We start from the raw sequence: 22112 nt of genomic DNA on the forward strand, positions 1-22112 counted from the left end.
GAAAAAAAGTCGACTAAAAAAAAATAAAAAAGGAAAGAAAGATAAGCAGATGTGTTTCTTGTTTATTTCGTCCGGAAGTGAAATAAAATTAAATAACGAAGTGGGAGCTCATTTTTGCCGAGTGTTTGTTGCTGGTATCAGGGCTGAGAGCTGGTGCATGGAGTGGAGAGCTCAGGAGTGCTCCCGCGGGAGATGATGTGTAGCCCTGGAGCTGGGTGCCGTGGCCCTGGCACTGGGGAATCATCCCGTGCTCCTGGAGCCGCTGGATCCACAGTCCCACGCTCCCAGAGCTCAGTGCCCACCGCAGAGCCAGATGCAGACCCACAGCCCCATGGAACTGGGAGCCCAGCTGTGGGGTCACATCTGGAGCTGGGCTGTGCTCAGTCCCGAATCCCGGTGGGAAGGTGCCAGGCACAGCTGGTGGCACGGGCAGCGTGGCCGGTGACACCTGGCAGTGCTGGTAACCTCCAGCCTCCAACAGGAACCATCGGCCCATGAAATTCTCCACATTCCTTGGCTTCCCGGTGCTTGTTTTCCTAACACGGTTAATAAACTGGCATCCAGCTGGCACACTGCCGGACTGCTCCCCACTCTCTTCTGGGCTCCCTCCAGAATTCCAGGGCCTCTTCTCCCCACCCCAGCTATCCAGGCACCCCCACCCACACCGTAACTCCCAAACCAGGCCTGATGGCTCCCAAATGTGAGTATCCGTGGGCATGGCAGGCACAGCCCCTCCTGGGAGCATCCTTATCATGGGGACTCAGCTGCATCCACCCTCATCGCTGGGCTTCTGTGAATTAAACACTCATCATCACAAAGATGTGAAGCTCAGCATTAACACCGTGTCCATGAGACGTGGAAACGGGAATTACCTCTGCCAACACCCCGTTTTCCCCCCGGCCAGCAGGGATCCAGGAAAGGCACCAGCCTCTCGCTCCCAAGGCAGCCCCGAGCGCCGCAGCCAGGCAGGGAATGGAGGCTGTGGAAGCAAATGGGCACCGGGAATGGCACCCCAGAGCCCTGCCCTGCGCGCCTGGATCCGGCCCCGCCGCACTTTGCCGGCCTCGCTCAGGTTTTACGAGGGATGTGGGAGATCCGCGAGGCTCCGTAAAGTGCAGCGGGCACGGGCTGAGTGCCTGCCCCGGCAGTGATGGGTCAGAGGCCTCTCCCAGCTCCGGGCACCGCCAGCAGCACAGGGCCGGGAATGGGGCTGGGAATTGTGGGGAGGGGGATGCTGCAGGTGCCTCCACAGCCCCTCGTTCCCATGGCCGGACCCTGGAGGGTCTCCATGCCACCATAGAGCTCTCGGTGGAAGCCAGTCAGGGCTTGGCACTGGGTGAGCAGAAGAGGGGGTGACCACCAGCCCCATTCCAGATGGAAATTCCCTGCTTGTGCCCCACTAGCCCCAAGTGGAGTCGGCAACTTCCATCCCTGCCCATGGCGCATCAGCCGGTTCCTGACACGGCAATCCCGGAGTCTCCCCTTCCCCGGAGCTGTCCCGGTCCCCCCGGAGCTGTCCCGGCCCCCCCGGCCCCCCACGTGCAGCACCGCTCCCGGGGACGCGGCCCCTTTAAGAGCCGAGTGGCGCCAAACCAGCCTCACGTGACCTCTTCCCGCCCCCGGTGGGCGGGGCCTCGGCGCGCGGGCTCCCGCCAGGAGAGAAGCGCGGGACCGGCCCCACGTGTTCCTGGGACGGGGATCGGGATCGGAACCGGGACCGGGACCGGGATCGGGATCGGAACCGGAACCGGGATCGGAACCGGGATCGGGACCGGGACCGGGATCGGGATTGGAACCGGGATCGGAACCGGGACCGGGATCGGGACCGCGGCCATGGCCCAACTCCGCCTCACCGACTTCTTCGGCCAGACAAAAGCGACCACCGGAGCTCCGGCCAAGCGTAGCGGCGGCCTCCGGCTCAAGGCCGCCCTCGCCGGTCCCCCGGTGCACCGGGAGGAGGAGGATGGTGTCCCGGCGGGGCTCAGCGCCCGCTCGCTGCCGCTGCCCGGCTCGCCGCGCACCCCGGCCCGCGGGGGCTCCCCGGCCCTGCGGGGCCTGGCGGGCAGGAAGCGGAGCCGCCGGGACATGGAAGCGGAGTCGCCGGCCGGGGCCCGGCTCGGGGAGCCGAGCGGGAAATCGGCGCGGAAGAGGCTGGAGCTGCCCCGGGATGCGGATCCGGGGTCTCTGGGAGCGGTAGGGAGATGGTGGGGTCGGAGATGCGCCGCTTCCTCTGGGATGCGGCCCTGAAACGGGATGGGGGAGGAGAAGGGCTTGGCGGAATGAACGGGGGGAATGTGGGAACATAAAACAGCAACTCCCGCAAGTGTTCGACCCCTTTTCCCAGTGCAGGACCCCCAGAACTTGCCCCCTTTTCTCCTGATGCATAAATCCCCCCCTCACCCGGACTTACCCCTGCCCCAAGTGCACGACCCCCAGAACTCGCCCCCTTCAGCCCCTCTGCCCCCGAGCCCGCCCCCTGCCCCTATTGCAGACCCCTCTATGGCTGCCCCTCCCCGTGCAAGACTTTGGGGGGCACAGGGGAAGGGATCCGGGCGGGTGGGTTCCCGGGACATTCCCTAACTCTTCTTTCTCTTGCAGGCCACCAGCTCCTCGCCTCTGGCCACTCCTCGACCCCCGACACCCCTGTCACGGGAGCCGGCCGTGTCCCCCCCGGCCACCACCACCAGCAGCGGCTCCCGCGGCCGTGGGCGGGACGCGGGGACAGAGCCCGGCCCGGCAGCCCCGGGCCCAGCCAGGCGCCTGCAGCGGGTACGGGCTGCTCCCGGCTCTCAGCTCCTGCCGGGGGTGGGTTTGGTGCTGTGTGTCCCGCTCTGACCCTCTGTCCTCTCCCTGCCCAGGAGGACTTGGCCGAGCTGCAGGGCCGCCTGCAGAGGATGAAGGAGCTGGGCCAGGTCCCCTCTGTCCCCAGCAGGACCAGCAGTGACCTGCGGAGCCGCCTGCAGCGGGTGCGGCAGCTGGAGCTGCGGGTGCGGCAGAGGAGAGCGGCGAGCGGAGCCGGGGACAGCGGGGCGGCAGCTCCTGAGGGACACACAGGGTGAGGAGCAGCTGCAGGAGGGATTTGAGGGGCGTCCCAGGAGCTGCCACAGTCCTGAAGTGGTTGTGTAGGGGTCTGAGGGATGTGGGGGCTCTGAGCATTCTGACACCAATGTCCCCCAGGTGATGTGACCCCACATCAGAGAAGGGGTTTGGGATGGGGGTGGGAGCTGGGCACTGTCAGCAGCAGGACCCTGACCCCTGTCCTGCCCTTCCTCACAGCAAGAAGCCCCCGGCATACCAGCGGTTCCACACCCTGGCCCAGGACCTGCCCCCGGGGCTGACGCTGCCCTACAAGTTCAGGGTGTTGGCAGAGATGTTCTGCAGCGTGGACACCATCGCCGGGATGCTCTTCAACCGCGCAGAGACCGTCACCTTCGCCAAGGTCAAGCAGGGCGTGCAGGACATGATGCGCAGGTGGGTGGCCTCTTTTGGGGTCCCAGCAACCCCTTTTGGGGTTCCCAGCTGAAGCTCTTGGGGCTGGTGACTCTGGGGGTCCCCAACCTCTCTGGTGCTGTCACAGGCAGTTTGAAGAGCAGCACCTGGGGCAGATCAAGGCCGTGTATCCCAGCTCCTACCGGCTGCGCCAGGAGAAGAACATCCCCACCTTCAGCAGCGGCGGGAAGAAGTCGGAGTATCAGCTCACACTGGAGCCACTGGTGGGGGAAGGTATGGACAGTTTTGGGGTGCCTGAGAGCTGGGTTGCTCAGTCTTGGCTGGTCCCTGAATGCACAGGGATGCTCTCTGCTTGGTCCATTAAATGGAGGCCCTGAGCATGTTGGAAGTGGGAAGCAGGTTTGGGACAAGAGGGAGAATGTCCAGGTAGTGACTGGCAGCAACTCGGCTCCACAGCAGGGCTCTGATCCCGTGCTTCCCGAGGCTCCTGTGGTTTGTGCCCCTCTGGGGTGCTGTGGGTGACGTTCCTGTCCCTCCTTGCAGAGGAGAAGGTGGATGGGCACCCGCATCTGTCGGCGTCGCGGCTGCTGGAGCGCCGGAGGGAATTCCACCGCAACCTGGTGAACATCGTCAGGGAGCACCACAAGGTGAGGGGCCCCTGGCAGCCCCTGCTCTGGGGTTCTCACTGGTGCCATCCAGGCTGAAGGACACGGGGGTTCCTGTTGGAGATGGGCTCTGAATTCGCTCCCTGTGTCACCGAGCTGCTGGGAGCGCTGGGCAGTGGCTGCCTCTCCGTTCCTGGTGCCATCACATGGCTCTCGCCCCTCTCCAGGCATTCCTGGCTGCCCTCAGCCCTCCCATGGTGGTGCCAGAGGAGAAGCTGACCCGGTGGCATCCCCGCTTCAACGTGGATGAGGTGCCGGACATCAGCCCCGCGGAGCTGCCGCGGCCACCGCAGGAGGACAGGCTGACCACAGCCCAGGAGGTGCTGAGCACGGCCCGGGGGATGCTGAGCCCCAAGGTGAGGCAGGAGGGGCTGGCTCTTTCTCTGCCACCTCTGGGAAGCTGTGAGTGGCTTCCCGCTGCCAGAGGTGGGATATTGGGAAGGAATTCCTCCCTGGGAAGGTGGCCCTGGCACAGGTTGCCCAAGGAAGCTGTGACTGCCTCTGCATCCCTGGAAATGTCCAAGGCCAGCTTGGCTTGGAGTAACCTGGCCTAGTGGAAGGTGTCCTTGCCCATGGCAAATAAGAACTTTCAGGTCCCTTCCCACCCAGTCCATTCCATGATTCTCTGAAGCAGCCCGGGGTCCTGTGCAGGCAGGATGGATCTGGATCACTGGGCTGGGATCACTGGGCTGCCGGGTGATGGCGGGGGCGGCAGAGGGGAAACTTCTCCTTCCTCCAGCCTGAACTGTAACCCAACTCCTCCTCCCTCTTCCACATGAGCAGATGGAAAAAGCTCTTGCCAACCTGGCCCTAAGAACGGCCGGAGCCGGTGCGGGGGAACCGACGCTTTCCAAAAGCCCGGCCCCTGCCAGCACCTCCAGCGCGCTCAAAGGGGTGTCCCAGGGGCTGCTGGACCGGGTGAGTCACCCTGTCCTGGCCCAAACCCGGGGCTGGGGGCGCTGTCTGTGCCCAGCCCATCCCCTCGGGGGCCGGGGGCACCGTCTGTGCTCACACAGCTCCCGTGTCCCGCAGATCCGGGCCAAGGAGGCGCGGCGGCTGCAGGCGCTGCTGACGCGGGACGTGCGGCAGGAGGAGCGGGCGGCGCGGCTGGCGCGGCTGCCGGCCATGGCGCGCGTCCTGCGCGGCGTCTTCGTGGCCGAGAAGAAGCCGGCGCTCAGCATGGAGCTGCTCTGTGCCCGCCTGGCCGACAGCTGCCCCGAGCTGGTGGCGCCCGGTAGGAATTCCAAGGGGGAATCTCGTCGGGAGGAGGGGGCCGGGGGGAGGCGAGCTCTGATCCCTGTGCTCCTCGCCGCAGGTGAGATGGAGAAACACGTGCGGCTCTTGGCCGAGCTGCTGCCCGACTGGGTGGGCGTCCACGCCCTCAGGACGGACACCTACGTCAAGCTGGACAAAGAGAAGGACCTGGGCCTCGTCACCGAGAGGCTCAACAAGGCGGCCAAGGAGGCCGGAGCCCTCTGAGCCCCTCGAGGGTTGAGGATTTCTCTGTGCAATCTCCTCGAAATGTAGCAAATCCCGGCGGTGCTCTGGGTTCTGGGGTGGGCTGGAGGGAGGCTCATCCTCAGGGGTGCCTTAATTTAATGAATTTCTGTGGTGGGATCCTTGAGGAGTGTAGGTCCCCGTGTCCTCGAGCAATCCTGCGTCCTGGGGTGATGATGAAAACCTGAGGAACCTTTTCCTCTTCTTTCCTGTGCTCTCCTGAAGGTTCAATGCATGAGGGGTCTCCTGAAGGTTCCATTTCAGAGGTTTCTTCCATTAACTGGGCCCTGGTGGGGTGAAGGCAGAACAGGGCAGGCTGAGAGGGTGACAGATGGGAAGGAGTGAGAGAAAAAGTCACAAATTGATGTTTTTGGAGCTTCAGGCCTCGTTCTGTTTTTAAGGGAGGGAAAATGCATCTTCCAGTCCTCGCTGGAAACAACTACAGGACTTGTCAAAACATATTTGTATTAAATGTTTTAAATATAGTTGACTCGTGTTAACCCAGTGCTCTTCCTCGCTGCCTGTCTCGTGGTTCTCCATGGCAATTGGCGCCGGGAAGGGCTGGCTCCTCATCCAGCTCCTGGAGAAAGACTCACTGGAAAAAGTGAGCGTGGGTTTGCAGGGAGCTGAATGCAGCTTTTGTAAATGGGGCTGGGGGAGCAGCTCCTGCGGGGACAGGGCTGACAGGAGGGGTCATGGGGGGGTTTTTCCCAGGGGAAATCCCAGGCCACTCGGCTGAAGTGGCTTGGGAAGAGGCACGGAGAGGGTGAGGATGGCTGCAGAGGTGCCGGGCTGGCAGCACGCCTGGCTCGGGGCAGCGTGGGCGCAGGGGAGGGCTGGGAGCTGCCAGGGCCACGTCACACTCGGCTCACGCTGCTCCCCGAGCCAGGCTGGGGCTGGGGACACCAAGGACCTGCAGGGAAAGGTGACTCCCTCAGCCTTTCATCCCACTCTTCAGTGCTGGAGTCTGGCAGCATCTGAGATCCCACAGCACTTCCCGAGGGAGCAAGAGGCATTCCCCCTCCTCTTCCTCCTCCTCCTCTTCCTCCAGGCCCGTGCTGGCCAGCACTGCTGGCAGGAGTGTGCCCAGTTTCCAGGGAGGAGGAGAAGGGATTGAACCCGGCGCAGGGGCTGGCTGTGAGGCTGGGGGGGCTCCTGGGGCAGGCTGGGGGCTCAGGAACCTCACCGTGGTGGAAAGGAGATGGATTGCAGCAGCTGGAGTCGAGCAGGATTGGAAAGGAGCTGGGATCAGCAGCCTGGCAGCCACACTCACATCCCAGGAGAGCTCCCAGCGAGCTCCCGTTCTGCTCCTCGGGATAAAACCTTTCTCCCACCTGGAAGCCCTGCCCAGCCTCGCCTCTCCAAGCAAATGACATCAGGGGCTGCTGGCAGCCCAGCCAGGGCCAAGGCAGCGTCCCCACGTTCCCTGATGTCACCTGCTGGCACTGGCAGGGCTGACGCTGCTTCCCCAGCACGCAGCTGCTTTCCATGGCTCCTAGGGGTGGAATTTCCCTTCTCCCCCACAGCAGGGACCCTCTCCTGGTGCCAAGGCTGTGAGGTGCTGCCTCCCCTGGCTCCTGGGAATTGTGTTCCTCGGTGCAAACTGAGCAGCACTGAAGTGGGGATGAAAACAGCTGCAATAGTCCTTCCAAGTGGAGCTGGGTGGGAGGCGGCCCCAGGTGCTGGATGGGGATGGGGAGCTGAGCTGACCAAGCCCCTCCAGCCAGAGGTTGGTGCAAAGTAAAGAAAAGGTGCCTGAATGCTCCCTGGAAAACTATTCCAAGCATTTGGGGGATAAGGGAGAGCTCACACCACAGCCCTGCTCCACTGACCCCCCAGGGCTGCAGGGAGACACTCCCAAGAGTCATTAACAGCTTCAGCCACTGCAAGAACAGCTCTGAGACAGTTTAGGAAACATAAAAAGACATCAATATTTATTTTACCCGTGAGTCCAGTCCCTGCTGGGCCAGTCCCTGATGTTTTCAGGCTTTGAGAAGTTTTGGCACACAGGGATTTAGCTGTGACCAAACTGAACCGTGCTGGAGGAAGCATCTCCAGAGCCTCATCATCCATCACACACCTGAGATCTCTGCAACACCTTTCCTGTGGCCTCCCCTGACACCCAACTCCCACCAAGAGCAGGCTCTGAACTGGCAGAGCACCCCAGCAGAGGGACAGCAGCAGCACAGGGAGTGGGATGTGTGCAGGAGATGGGGAATTGGTGCTGAACAAAAGGTGTCTGTGGTTTCCAGGGAAGGAAAACACTGACTGAGCTCATCCCACAGCAGCACCATCCTGATTTAAGGACACAGCAGGCACTTCATTCTCCTCAACAAACCCTGGTGTAAGAGCAACTCATTCTGGTGTGACAGCACAGAGCATCCAGACCATCCCCTCAGGCCAAATACAGCAGGATTTATCCCTTACAGAAATAATTCCTTTTTGCCTGTTTCCTGTGTTTCTTTGGGAATTTTTCAGCAGGTTCCTGGGAGGCTGACAGGCCCAGCTCAGGGAATGCTGGTGCCCTGTCAGAGCTCTCCTGCCTCAGCAGCAAAGTTGTCACTTTGGTCTCCTAAAAGCCACAGATTCAGTGAAGCTGCATCTTGGTCTCCACACCCCCAAACAATCAGCCTGTTCCTTCTTCCCCATAGGATGAACTCCAAAAGGGATCATTACACTCAACATGGTGCTTGGGAAATTTAGGACTGAAGAGCATCTGGCCATGCCCAAAACCTGTATTTAACCCCCTCACCCACCCCCTTGTGACATCCAGAGTCACTAAATAAAGCCCCAGATTTGTTCCCAGTGCTCCCTTCTGCCTCTCCTCAGTCATACTGCAGCAGGGAGTAGAAGGGGATGGAATTGAGCTTTTCCAGCCCTTTCAGGGATTTTAACTCTATGATCACCAGGCACTCCAGGATTTCAGCCTTCAGCCTCTTCAGCAGCTCGCAGGCAGCACACATGGTACCTGTGGAGGGGAGCACAAACATCCTCACTCCAGGGCCTGTGTCCAGCCCCACAGCCACCCCTGCTGCTGCCAACAGGGCAGAGAGGTGTGGATACCCCTGGAAATGTCCAAAGCCAGCTTGGATGGGGGCTTAGAGCAAGCTGGGCTAGTGGGAGGTGTCCCTGGCCATGGCAGGGGGTGGGATTTGTCCAACCCAGCCATTCCATGACTCCAGGAATGCAGGTGTACGTGGCTCACACGTGCTTTCCTCACCTCCAGTTGCCAGCAAGTCATCCACAATCACCACTTTCTGTCCTGGCTCCACAGCATCACTCTGGATTTCCAGTTCAGCCTGCAGGGAGCAAAGAGCAGCTTTGTTTTAGTCTGGCTTTGGAGAGAAACCCCTCACGAGCTGCTGGTTCATGCTGGAACACAAACAAGTCCTCAGCGACATCAGCCTAAACACTCAGCACCTAAAATCCCAAAAACCCCAAAAATTCCAGCTACAGGGGAGCGCCACAGAAACACAGAGCAGGGAGGGGATTGCTGGGCCAACCCTCTGGCATGCCAAAATCCTGAACTTTCATCGTGTGAGTTATGGTGGAATCTTATCCCAGAGCAGTTCTCCGGTGAGGAAAATCTCCTGTCACGCACTGGGGAGCTCTGCCTAGAGCCAGATCCAAACTGGCACCTGTTTGGATGTGTCACATGAGCTTGGTTGGCCCAAACAATCCTCATGGCTTAGGCCTGGCTTTGGGAGTTCTGCTGCTGTTAGTTCCTAGTGGGAGTAGCACAGATTGAGGCCGGGTCCTCGAGCAGCCGCAGGGTTACGGGATGGTGGGAAGCCATGCGGGAAGGCTCTGACTTACAGCACTTACTGCCAGAGTGGGGAACACTCTCCATGGTCATGCCCCTGAATTCAAGCCAAAGAAAGCCATTTAGCACCAAGTCTGAGCACCAACCCCCTCAGAAGAATCACGGCACAGCACCAAACATCACCCGTGGGCACAGACGGAGTGACCGTGGCTCGGCTCAGCGCCACTCCCAAGGCTTGTCCCGTGCCAGATTACCCAGTCTGGGACCCCCTCCCCACGGTTCCAGCAGCCCTGGCCCCCCCAGCCTGAGCCCCTGCTCCTCCCAGGCCTCACCTTGCCATATTCCAGGCTGTAGGAGATGGACTCGGTGGCACCGGGGAGTTTCCCCTTTTTCCGCACGGGCACGAAGCCGATCCCCAACCTCTGTGCCAGGGGGGGCCCGATGAGGAACCCACGGGAGTCCAGGCCTGGGGGCAGAGCAGGAATCAGGGAATCATTCACGTTGGAAAAGGCCTCCAAGACCATCAGGTCCCACCACTGAGCCATGTCCCCAAGTGCCACAGCCACATGTTTTTTGGAATGGTGACTCCCCTACTGCCCTGGGCAGCCTGTTCTGATACCTGATCAACCTCTCAGTGAATTAATTTTCCCTCAAATCCAAGCTAAACCCCCACCAGGTGCAACCTGAAGCCTTTTCCTCTTGTCCCACCACTCAGATCGGAGCCATTTCACTGGGGCAAGGTCTTAGCACAACCCCACCTGTTTTATCCTCCCATTCAGGGAGGCTCAAAAAGCAATTTGCTCTTCAAGTCACTTCTGAGGGTTGAAAACACAGCCCACACTCCTGTTCTCACCCAGCTGTGCTGCTGCTGGGCCCCAAGAGCCCATTTCCCTCCCCTCTGACCCTTTTCCTTCGAGATAAACCCAGCAGGGCCCTGGTATCAGTGCAGCCACACAAGCAGGAGCTCTGTACCTCTGGGCAGACTTCAGTTATCACAGGACACCTGGGGCAGGTTTGATCTGTGCTCCCTGGAGCCTGCCCAGCCTGAGCACTGCCTTCCTCAGCGCTTTGCCAGGTGAGCTGAGAGGTGTTCCAGCCACCAAGGCCACTTGTGCTGGCCTGGAAAGGCTCCCTGAGGAAAAGAAGCTGGGCCAGGGTGTGCTGTGCCCTGGGGACAGAGCCTGCAGCACAGCAGGATTCGTGTGCTCCCTCTGTTTTTAACAATCAATTATGTAATGGCACTGAAGTGTCACAGGGCACCTGCCACAGCCCAAACCAGAATTTCAGGAAATCACAGGGGAAGTGAAGGCTCTAAACTGTCCTGGTGTTACCACATGACAGAGGCCAATGTTCGGGTGATTTTCGTGTCCAAGGGCTACAACATTCCCAAAGGGTCACCCCACACTTCCCACCCGGGGACACGCTGCTCTGCCCTGGCCTCGGGGATGTTCAACCAACACTCACCCACGATGAAGTCGATTTTAGGGAAAGACGCCCTCACATGATCCTCCAGAAGATCAATCAAAGTCCTGAACGCCACAGGGTCCTTCAGCAAGGGGCTGATATCGCTGCAATGAGGGAGGGTGGGGAGTGAGGGTCCTGCTGAGCTCCTGAGCGCAGGGAAGGCTCCAGCCTGGAGCAGGGATGGATGGGCAGCGGGGACAGGAGCCGGCAGCGAGTCCCCGGCCCCATTCCCACCCCCCGTCCTGGTTCCAACCCCAGTTCTGGCTCCAGGCTCGGTCCCGGTTCCCTTCCGGATCCCATCCCTGGCCCTGCTCCCGGTCCATCCCTGTCCCCGTCCCCATCACCGCTCCCGTCCTCATCCTCGCCCCCATCCATGCCCATCCCGGTGCCCATCCCGGCCGCACCGGAACAGCACGCCGGGCTCCGGGAAGTCGGGGAAGGGCCGGACGCGGTCGCGGACCCTCCGCAGCCGCTCCTGGCTCATGGCGGCCCCGGCTGCGCAGCTCCGGCTCCGCCGGGCGGGACGGGGGCGGCAGCGGCCGCGGCTCCGCCCGCCCGGGGCGGCACCGGAGCGGCCGGGCACCGGGGGCGGGGAGCTCCGCTAGCCCGGTGTTTGGAGCTCTGGTATCCTGGAGCATGGAGCCCCATTCCCCCGGGGCGCGGAGCTCCGGTGTCCCGGCATTTGGAGCTCTGGTACCCCGGAGTGTGGAGCTCCGGTGTCCCGGTATTTGGAGCTCTGGTACCCCGGAGTGTGGAGCTCCGGTATCCTGGAGCATGGAGCATCAGCCCCCCCCCAGTATTTGGAGCCCCGGTACCTCGGAGCGTGGAGTATCCACCCCCTGGTATTTGGCGCTCCAGTACCCTGGAGTGTGGAGCTCCGGTATCCTGGAGCATCACCGGGCACACAGAGCTCTGGTATCCCCGTGCACAGAGCCCCAAATTCCCAGAGGTTTGATACTCCAGACATGGAGGTATCCCAGAGCCCCCAGTGCAGGAAGGTTTGGTACCCCAGGACATGAGGCATCCATACCCCCGGTGTGTGGAGCTCGGACACTTCATGCACAGAGCCCAAATTCCCTGTGTGTGGAGCTCTGATAACCCTGGTGCATGGAGCTGCAATCCCCAGGTGCATGGAGCTCTGGCAGATGGAGCTGCAATCCCCAGGTGCATGGAGCTGCAATCCCCAGGTGCATGGAGCTCTGGCACATGGAGCTGCAATCCCCAGGTGCATGGAGCTGCAATCCCCAGGTGCATGGAGCCCTGGTGCATGGAGCTGCAATCCCCAGGTGCATGGAGCTGCAATCCCCAGGTGCATGGAGCCCTGGTGCATGGAGCTGCAATCCCCAGGTGCATGGAGCCCTGGTGCATGGAGCTGCAATCCCCAGGTGCATGGAGCTGCAATCCCCAGGTGCATGGAGCCCTGGCAGATGGAGCTGCAATCCCCAGGTGCATGGAGCTCTGGCATGGCCATGGATGGAGCCCCAGGCTCCTCTCTGGAGAGTTCCCAGGTACCTGCTCTGTGTGGAGCTGGATTTCCCTGCCTGGCCCCAGCTTCAGAAAGGAGGTCCCTGCCTGGGGGTTCCATTTCCACACCCTCACCCTGCCCAGCCTTCCAGGCTCCTCAGGACTTTACTATTTCCTGCTTTTCCATCCCTCATCACCTCGTGTGAACTCCTGGAGTCGCTCTGTATTTGCTAAATCCGTTGGTTGGGATGAGACCCACGAGGGATGATAACACAGCCCTGCGTCCTGGACCAACAGCTCCTGGTGTCACCAAGTCCTTGGCACATCAGGGAGCTCCCATCTCCCATCTCCCGGTGCTGAATGTTGTTTGGCCTTGCAAAATCCACCAAATTCAGTTCAGATCTCCTCTTCCATTAGCAAATACACCTTGGATCTGCTCCAAACCCATCCGGGCACGGCTCGCTGCGGAAAGCAGAAGCAGTTTGAGCCTGTAACAGCCCTGGCTGAGCTCAGTTGTGACCGGGAAAACTTCACCCACACCCTCTGCAGAGCCCCTGCCATGGCAGGGACACCTTCCACTGGTCCAGGGTGCTCCCAGCCCTGTCCAACCTGGCCTTGGGCACTTCCAGGGATCCAGGGGCAGCCACAGCTTCTCTGGGCACCTGTGCCAGGGCCTGCCCACCCTCACAGGCAGGAATTTCTCCCTGATATCCCATCTAACCCTGCCCTCTGGGGAAGCCATTCCTCCTTATCTTGGCCCTTGTCTAAAGTCCCTCTCCAGCTCTCTCAGAACCCCTTCAGGCACTGGAAAGAGCCCTAAGGTCCCCCTGGAGCCTCCTCTTCCCCAAGCTGAACAATCCCAACTCCTGCTAAGGTTAATTCCCTCTACTGCCAGAGACAGCCCGTGCTCCCTTCACAACCATTCCCTCACAAACTCAGATTTTCCCTGAACTCAGATTATCTCTTTGGCAGCAGAAGAATCCTCCTGGGCAGCTGTTCCAGGGAAGCAAACATGGAGGAAGGACCTGGCCTTGCAGTGGAACCCAGGCTCTGCAGCACTCTCACTCCCTGGGATGAGCTGGAAGGGTTTTTCTTGTGACCTTACAAGCACAGCACTGGACAATGAGCTATTCCAGCAACTCCTCTTCTTCCTGGCAGATGGAATTGCTGATGGAATTTATCTGCCTACTCGTGGAAATAAATAAGCAGGAGCTTATTTCCTGGGAAAAAGGATCTTTTCAGCCTGCCAAGCAGCTCAGCTTCTGCTTCTCACTAATGGAGGGGCTGGAACGGGGGGTCTGTGTCACCCCTGTCCTGTTTGTGACCCCCCACAGTCCCACCCTCACTGCAGGAGACTCCACCACATGTTCCTGGAGGCTGAGTGAGGTTCCCAGGCCCCTCATCCCAGCCAAGCCCTGGCAAACCTTCACCAGGATGAGCTGCTGAGTGCCCCCACTGCTCCACCCCACAGCCAGGGATCTCCTCCTCAAATGTGGGATCAGTCTGTCTCCATCAGTTCTGCCGGGAAGGGCACAAAGGTTAACCCAAAAATCATGGTTAAAAATTCCTAAGATTCCTGTCAGAACTCCTGATTTATCCCCCTTCTCCAAGGATTCCAATTGCACCTACCGGCACAGACCGGACTGGAACACCCCAAGGAAATCAATTTTCCCTGTGATTGTTCCACCTTTCAAACAACACTGCTGACTCCTACTGCAATTTCCATCTGCAAAGAACTTTCCTAGGACCCCTTTCCAAATGTGATGTCAAAGGGCTCTGGAATATCACCCGGGAGGTGACTCCACATCCGCTCGTGGCTCGGAGAGGTTCAGTGATCCGTGCCTGGCAAAGGAATCACCACCTGGAATCTGGATTCTCCCAGCAGACTCTGGATTTGCCCCTTTTCTGGACACCGAGGCCATCAGTGATTTAAAAGTGCTTTGAGATCTTGATAGGAGAGCTGTTATTAGCCAGGGAGCACAGAAACTGGGAATATAAAAGTTTGGGAACTAACTTTAATCAGCTTAACCAGGCAATTAAAGAGCTGTGCTGAGCCTGGAAGTTTGTGTTCCGTTCAGGATTTTAACACTTCAGTGTGAAGTGGAACAAAATGCCCTGAATTTCAACATCTCCCTTCCATGAAGGAAAATGAGCACAAAAATTTCCCTGCAAATCCACTGGAATGCTTCGTTTCAATCTCAGCTGAGGAAACTCATGCACTTTAAACCCTTTAAAAAACAAAACCACAACCAAAAACACACACAAAAAAAAATCCAATTTGAAACATCTTATTTCAACACCAGAAGAATGCAGCTCCCCAGCCAGATCCCTGGCTCAGGATAGAAACCTTGGAGCTGGTTTTGTCCACCTAAAAGAGGGAGAAATGTCGTGATCCAGCTGTGCCTCCCTCGGAGCCCAAGGCAGCACCTCCTGCCTGCTGCAGCAGGTTGGATCAGGCCCTTGGAGAAGACACAAAACTCCTCTCTCTCCCCTGGCCAGCCTGGATTTTGTGTCTGATCCAGAACTAATGGATTTGGCTCGCATTCCTCGCTGCTGGCTTTTATCTGCTCTCCCTTTCAGCTGGGAATTGTGCTACCAACCTCCTGTCACCCAGAGGGTGTTAAGTGACTCCAAGAGGGACAAAGGCCCGCAGAGCTGCCAGATTGCCTCTCTCCAGAAGCTGGAAGGCAGAGGCTTTTTCTGCCTCCTAAAAGACCACAAGCTTCTGGCTACGGATCCACCTTTATTTAGGATTTATATAATCCCAACTAGACTTCAAGCAACAACAAAACTTTAAACGGTGGAAGGGGATATAAAGAAATCAGGCAAATGGAGCCTTGGTGTTTAAAATAGCCATTTTCCAAAGGAAAAAAGAACTCCAAATGGGATTTCAGTTCTTCCCTTGCAGCTGTTCTTAAAACCTGACAGTTTAATTCAAGGGGCACCACAGTGTCGCCTCCTGATAACATAGAAAAACATCCAATGCCACCAGAAAACAAAAGGAAAAGTCGATTTCCAAGTATTCTAACTGTTAGGAGAGATGAAAAACAGGCCATTCTAACTGCAGAACAGTTATCTGGAAGCTGAACAAGCAAAGGAACTCTTATGAGGGTAAAAGTGTGTTTAGTTTGTAAAGTTTCCCAGTGCTGAGGACAAGGGCAGGATCCCTGGGGAGGGATTTCTCTGGATTTTGCTCCAGAGGCTGCTGGGGACTCTGCAGCCAAAAATCACCTCCCAGCACCCCAAACCTTCATCCCCCACAAACTCCGTTCAGTTCTCACCTTCCACAGGTCCTTCTTCAGCTGCTGCAGTTCTTTCATGGGGTTACCTCAAAGCTGTTGTCACTGGGGAAAATAAGAGTGTGCAACCTTGAGGAGATCCTTGATGTGAAAGCAGGAATTTTGGGATGCTGTCCATGAGGTCTGGGAAGGGCTGGAGGTGACAGATACAGGAACTGCCACTACTGTCCCAAGTCCCACAGCCTCCTTCTTGGAGATGTCAGTTCCACTTCTTTTAGTCAAATCCCACTGTCACTGCCCCAACACAGCCCCCAGGTTTTACCAGCAAATCCATGGGATTCTCTCACTTCCCTTGTCCCAAACTTCCCCGTTTTCCCTTTGACACCACATTCCTGAGGCTCACCTCGGGCAGGCAGAGCCTTGTTCTCCTTCTCTGCTGCACTCCAGGCAGTTTGCAGGGCATTAACCTTGGCTCCAAGTGTTGGGAATTGATCTGCTGCTTCCCAGTTCCAGCCTTCAGCTCCCCAAATTGTTGGTCCCCAGGGACCAATTTGCCACCGAAATAATCCATTTGTCGCTGCAGGATTTGAAATCAAGGCTCCACTTTTGCAGCCAGAGTTTTTCCACGATTATTAGTTCCATCCATTTCGGAAGCTTCTCTGCACGGAGGGTGGGATGATAACAGAGCCTCAGGGGCAGAGCTGGGAGGCTTGAGAGGCTCAGCTAATTGGAAATTAAAGGCAAGAAAGAAATTCTTTGGACTCTTAGGCCAGGAAGATATTAAGCTTTTAGCGTTCGGCATAATAAACATAAAGAAAGGAACATCACAGCCCTAAACTCCAGCATTCCTTTGGCATTTCTGTCTTGTAGCTCGAGAACAGAAGCCACCACCACCAGAGCAGTTTGGCTGCTGCAGGTCCCTGAGTGGGCAGGAAATCCCTCCAGCCCCATTCCTGCCCCAGTTCCCAAACTGGGAAGCTTCAAGCCAGCAGCTCAGGATGGTTTTTAAGGGCAGATGTGGCCACTTTGTGCCCTGAGTGGGTAGTGGGGGCTGCAGGCACCATCCCCACCCTTGTGCTGTTCCTCCCCAGCCTCTGAACTGCACCTTCAGGACTGGGAGATTGATCCATGGTAAACATAATTCCGGGAAAACAAACTAAATTCTTTTTAACCCCAGTCAGTCCAATGATCCTGGAGGTGAATCTGGGAGAGTGCCCCAAAGCAAGGTGTTATCCCCTTGGCTGACAGGTGAAATCACAGACTGCATTGCTGATAAATTAGTTTATTTCTCCTCAATAGTTCTTCACCTCACAGCTTTTAAATCTGTACATTTTTAGGAAAGGCATTCATTTAAAATTCCTCCTATTACCCAGCTGTAAAACAACTATTCCTATTTAACACAGAAGCTTTGTCACATTAAACCCTGGTTATTTATTATCTGCTTCGTGTCCTTTTATTCTAAACAGACACTCCATGCTTTCAAGACACTAACTTGCTTTCAAGTGCAAAATTTCCCTCCAGGATCCGTGTCCTGAGATTATTCCAAGGAGGAATGAGGGTTTGCTGTGCTGGGATGGGGGGGACAAACCCTGTAGCTGCTCAGAGCAAGTTCCAGGGGCAAAGCAGGATCTTCCAAAGTGCAGCTGGGAAAGAGAAAAGGAGGAAGCAGCAGGCAGGGGGCAGGGAGGAGGTGTCCCAAGCAAATTCTGGGGACTGAGGAGTGTGGCCAGGCCAGGCCCCAGCTCTGATCCTGGGGGAACTCTTCCTAAGCAGCACAAAACCCCACAAAGTGGTGTTTCCTCAGCAGGATTTGAGGGCTGACACGACTGCCAGGGAGCTGCAGCCATGGACTCCCTCCTCTGGTGGGAGTTTTATAGTGAATGCAGGGCTCTGGCATTCCCAGAAACAAAGTCATTGAGGTTGGAAAAGACCTTGGAGATTATGGAGCCCAACCCTCAGCCCAGCACCATCACCACGGTCACCTCAATGCCACATCCACATGGTTTTCAACACTTCCAGGGATGGGGATATCACCACTGCCCTGTGCCAATGCTTTTCACCCTTTCCATGAATAAAATTTCCTGATATTCAACCTGGCACAACTCTCCTCCTGTCCCTGTTCCCTGGGAGCAGAGCCCTCCCCTGGCTGTCCCCTCCTGTCAGGGAGTTGTGCAGAGCCACAAGGTCCCTCCTGAGCCTCCTTTTCTCCAGGCTGAGCCCCTTTCCAGCTCCCTCAGCCTCTCCTGGTGCTGCAGCCCCTTCCCAGCTCCATTCCCCTCTCTGGACAAGGAGAAGCACTAAAGCAGAGGTGGAACAGCCCCAGAAAATGGGGAGCTCCTGGTTTTATCTGTGCTGACAGACCCACAACTGCTCCCAGCCCTCACCTCACCACTGAGGGAGCTGCTGGCCGGATCTCCCAGGCCTTGAGCTGTGTCTAAACAAGGAGGAACGTTATGGATGAGCTGGAAATGCCAGGATACACTTGAAGGACAATTAGGAACATCCTAAGAAATGTGGGCTATAAACAAATGTCACTTGCAGATGTGCAGGGATCCCTGAAATGCTGGCTGGGATTTGTGAGAGGTGGAACAGCAAGAGCTGACTCAAGTGCTGTTCTTATCCCAGTTTTATGGGGTTATCCAGCTCCATGAGACACACACCAGGAATTACCTTGGAGGGGATTCCAGGTACATAAACCATGGGGATGGGGAGAATGGCAGTGTTGGGGATTACAGGAGGGTAGGAACAAGCAGCTGAGAGCCTGGAGCTGGTGGGAGCACAGCACTTGGCACAGAAGCAGAGCTCTCAAGCAGCTCCAGGCTTAGCTTGGGAAGGAACTGGAGCTGTTTCCAGGTACAGAACACCTGGATTTTCCCAAGGCAGCACAAGATCACATGGAGAGGGCACATGTACTGTGGAAAACACTGGAGGGTGGAAGGAGAGCTGTTGGTGGGACAAATGGAGAATCATGGAATGGTTTGGGTGGGAAGGGATCTAAAAGCTCATCCAGTTCCACTCCCTGCCATGGGCAGGAACACCTTCCACTGTCCCAGGCTGCTTCAAGCTTCTCTGGGCCAGGGCCTCCCCACCCTCACAGGGAACAATTCCCTCCTTATATCAAACCTAAATTTCCCCTTTTTTCAGTCTGAACCCAAACAAGCCCAGGGCTCCCTCCTGCCCTGAAGGCCCAGAGGAGCCTGGTTTTGCTGCAGACAGGTTTCCTGGAGACAGGGAAGGGTGTGGAACGGGCTCCAAGGCAGAGCAGGGATCTGCCCTGCGGAGTTGAGCGAAGGCTCCACGTTCCCCAGGAACTCTGGCTAAAGGAGAGCTACACCCAGGCTGGGGAAGGTTTGCACAAGGAGAATTCCTTGGAGAGCGTGTGCTGGAAACGGGGTCAAGAGTTAAGGGCTGATGCAAAGAGGCATTTATGAGCCTGCACTTGGCTGGGCCCAGAGCACGAGATGGGAAGCGAAACTTGGACCAGCTTTAGATCCAGATTTTTGGAAATCAAGGAAAGCCCCAAAATGAACACCTGACACCCAGCTCCCCACAAATGTCCTGCACCAACAATCAGGCAACAGAATCCTGGACTGGTTTAGGTTGGAAAAGACCTGAAAGCTCATCCAGGGCAACCCCACTTCCACTACCCCAGGCAGCTCCAAGTCCATTCCAGCCCAACCTTGGACACTGCCAGGGATCCAGGGGCAGCCACAGCTTCTCTGGACACCTGTGCCAGGGCCTCACCTCTCCTACAAGGAAGAATTCCTTCCCAAAATCCCATCTAAGCCTGCCCTCTGGCAGTGGAAGGCATTCCCTGTGTCCCGACACTCCAGGTCCTTTTCCACAGTCCCTCTCCAGCTCTCCTGGAGCTCCTTCAGGCACTGGCAGGGGCTGTAACCCCAATCCAACACTTACTTGAACACAATCCTCACCTTTCCTTAAACACTGACCTAGGGAATATTTGCACATGGAAGGAATTCAGTGTGTTCTCCCTGGATCCAAACCCCTCAGCTGTGAACAGGAGGGATCCCTTGTTTGCACCCAGAACTCACAAATTTCGGGTGAAAGGAAAAACAAGTTGATGTCCAGAGTTCACAACGGAAATCAAATGTTAAAACAACAAGTTACAGGCAAACAAAACATGGGCAGTTTGGGCAGGGCTGTCTGGCAGCTCTGAGTTTCCTGACCTGTCCCATGGCTCCTGCTGGAGTGAGCGAGGTTGGGTGGAAGGAGCAGGAGTGATCCATTTTGGAGCTGATGGCAGAGTCGTGGCTGTCCAGAGAACTTTTACAGCTGAACCCATCCTCACTGGAGTTACCATTTAGGGAAAGAACTGGGAGAAGAGAGGAGTAGAGGCTAAACCCTGAGCATGAGGAATATAAACACTGGCCCTTTTGGAAGAGCAAGTGATGATATCATGCACACATCACACCCTTCCTGTGTAAACAGGAGTGCCAACAGGAGCAGGCACTGGAAACTCCATGTCCAGCTGCCTCTGGGTAGCTCTGGAGGGCTGCAGCCATCAGTGAGGCCAAGAGCATTTCTTAGGATCAGACTCTGGCGCTTTCAGGCACTTCCCAAGCTTCTCACAGCCTGGAGGGGACCAATTCTGTTAAAAACAAACAGAAATAGACAGAAAGATGATTCACACCAAGTATCTGCTAAACTCTCACCCCAACCAGCTCTTAATGATGCTCACAAAGACACTTTTATGTGCTGCTTGAAAAATGGAACTCCTCTTGCAGCCGAAGCCTCTGGGCTCATAAACTTCCCCACTCCAAACACTGCTCAAATAAAAGCTGGGAAAGGCTACAAATCCTGTGCAGCAGATGATTCCCTCTCCTGGGATATGCCAGTCCTTCCTGGCCTCTCCCAGTCCAGTTTGCTGGGATGCTGGTGACCCTCCTCTCTCTCCTGTAGCAACACAGAGCAACCAGACCAGGAGGTTTTGGTGACACCCCCAGTTTTCCTGGGATTCCTGGGGAGTTCCCAATCTCAGCACTGCAATATCCAGGCACTTTCCTGAGGAAGCAAAAGGCAGCAGAAGGGTGTGAGAGAGATAAGAATGCTGGTATTTTAATGAGTGTTTTGATGGATGAATCCACGGGCAGATGGAGCAGGAAGCATTCCTGAGACACCTCTTCCAGTGCCTGCACACCAGAACAGAAACACACAGAAAGTTTTCCACGTTTTTTGAGCTACCTGAAGTGTAGAACAGAAAAAGGACACCAGCAAGGAGATCCACTGCCAGCTTCAGTTTCCAGAGGGATTAATGGAAGAAGGAATTTGGATAAATGAACATTTTTCATTTCATTGAGGTTCTGCCATTTAAAATTTGCGACTGTGGTCATGGGAAGGGCAAATCACAATTCCCATTCTGCCTTCAGGGATCTTTTGTGCTCATTGTCTGTCCCTCCCTCTCTCAGGCCTATCCATCCATGGGATATTCCTGCTGTCCCCTACTGAAGGCCAGTTCAACACTGCCCTCCTGCCGATTTCGTTTTGCTGATTTTCACCCTGCAAGTATTTATGTTTTCTTGGGGTTAAATTCCTACGGAAAAGAAACGCTCAACCCCAGGAAAAGAAACCGCTGGAGCAGGTTTTTGTTCCATGGAGCTGACAACAGATGGCAGTGAGACACCAGCTATTCGTGCAGAGGAGCAGCCACAGAGGGAGCTGTGCTGGAGACACCTCTGCACCGAGGGCTTTCAGAACAATTAATGACGTTTTCTAAATCTGTTCCTCTGGTTTAAAATGTGCAGCCACGGCTGGAAAATTCAGAGCAGTCTGCAGAAGGAATTGAGAGCCAAAGGAACAGATGAAATGAAATGTTTGTTCTTTTGAAAAAGCAGAACAATAAATGGTTTGTGCTGCAGTCCCGGTCCCGTTGCTGGTCTGTGCTGGGAGCCCTGGGGACACCACGTGTGCTGTGAGCCAGGCCAGCCCTGAACTGCATGGAACAGCTTCTCCCACACTCCCACAGCAGGAAAACCCAGCAGAGCCGGCTCTGGGGGAGCTCCCTGGACGCTGCTGCTGGGATCCAGCACAGATGGGCTGCAAACACCTCCCCTGCTCCGGTGCTTCCATCAATCCTCAGCTGCAGGAGGTGCAGAATGATCCATCTGCTCTCCTGGAATCCTGCAGTGCTTGGGTGGGAAGGGACCTTAAAGCTCATCCAGTCCCACCCCTGCCATGGCAGGGACACCTTCCACTATCTCAGAGTGCTCCAAGCCCCATCCAAGCTGGCCTTGGACGTTTCCAGGGATGGCACAGCCAGAGCTTCTCTGGGTACCTGTGCCAGGGTCTCCCCACCCTCCCAGGGAGGAATTCCTTCCCAATATCCCATCCATCCCTGCCCTCTGGCACTGGGAGCCATTCCCTGTGTCCTGTCCCTCCGTGGCCTTGAACACTTCCACAGACTTTGTTTATGTGTAAGTAAAGACAATTCTTCTCCTCTCTCCCAAATACATCAAACACCCTTATCACATAAACAGGTGATAGGAGATAGTGTCAGTGTCTCTATCTCCCAGCATGCCCCAAAACCAGATTTAGGCCCCAGTCCACCCCACC

General features: G+C 56.8%; 3 protein-coding genes across 8 annotated transcripts in view; 1 reads left to right on the forward strand and 2 right to left on the reverse strand.

Moving 5' to 3' along the window:
* Positions 1 to 18: 18 nt before the first annotated feature.
* CDT1 (chromatin licensing and DNA replication factor 1) lies at positions 19 to 6183 on the forward strand. Its single transcript, XM_058845731.1, has 10 exons — positions 19 to 2193; positions 2599 to 2769; positions 2859 to 3055; positions 3277 to 3471; positions 3578 to 3723; positions 3994 to 4097; positions 4283 to 4471; positions 4899 to 5033; positions 5148 to 5349; positions 5431 to 6183. Exons 1-10 carry the CDS (start codon positions 1375 to 1377, stop codon positions 5592 to 5594), a joined length of 2322 nt encoding a protein of 773 aa, XP_058701714.1. The 5' UTR covers positions 19 to 1374; the 3' UTR covers positions 5595 to 6183.
* Positions 6184 to 7535: 1352 nt separating this feature from the next.
* Positions 7536 to 11394, reverse strand: APRT (adenine phosphoribosyltransferase). Its single transcript, XM_058845738.1, has 5 exons — positions 11244 to 11394; positions 10840 to 10943; positions 9708 to 9841; positions 8833 to 8911; positions 7536 to 8580 (listed from the first exon to the last, which is right to left on the reverse strand). The coding sequence occupies exons 1-5, from the start codon at positions 11321 to 11323 to the stop codon at positions 8438 to 8440; spliced, it is 540 nt and encodes a 179-aa protein (XP_058701721.1). The 5' UTR covers positions 11324 to 11394; the 3' UTR covers positions 7536 to 8437.
* A 2970-nt stretch (positions 11395 to 14364) lies between these two features.
* The window catches only part of GALNS (galactosamine (N-acetyl)-6-sulfatase), a 44786-nt gene continuing 37038 nt past the window's right edge, over positions 14365 to 22112 (reverse strand). For 4 of the 6 annotated variants that reach the window (XM_058846363.1, XM_058846368.1, XM_058846362.1 and 1 more), the window contains one exon: positions 14365 to 16265. In XM_058846363.1, coding sequence (XP_058702346.1) covers positions 16059 to 16265 — 207 coding nt within the window. In that variant the 3' untranslated portion in view covers positions 14365 to 16058. Of the gene's footprint in view, positions 16266 to 16808; positions 20152 to 22112 lie in introns of those variants that run through there. The other 2 variants (XR_009278390.1, XM_058846364.1) reach the window with 2 other exon arrangements.

Source organism: Poecile atricapillus, chromosome 10, assembly GCF_030490865.1.
Source record: "Poecile atricapillus isolate bPoeAtr1 chromosome 10, bPoeAtr1.hap1, whole genome shotgun sequence".
NCBI classification, from domain to species: Eukaryota; Metazoa; Chordata; class Aves; order Passeriformes; family Paridae; genus Poecile; species Poecile atricapillus.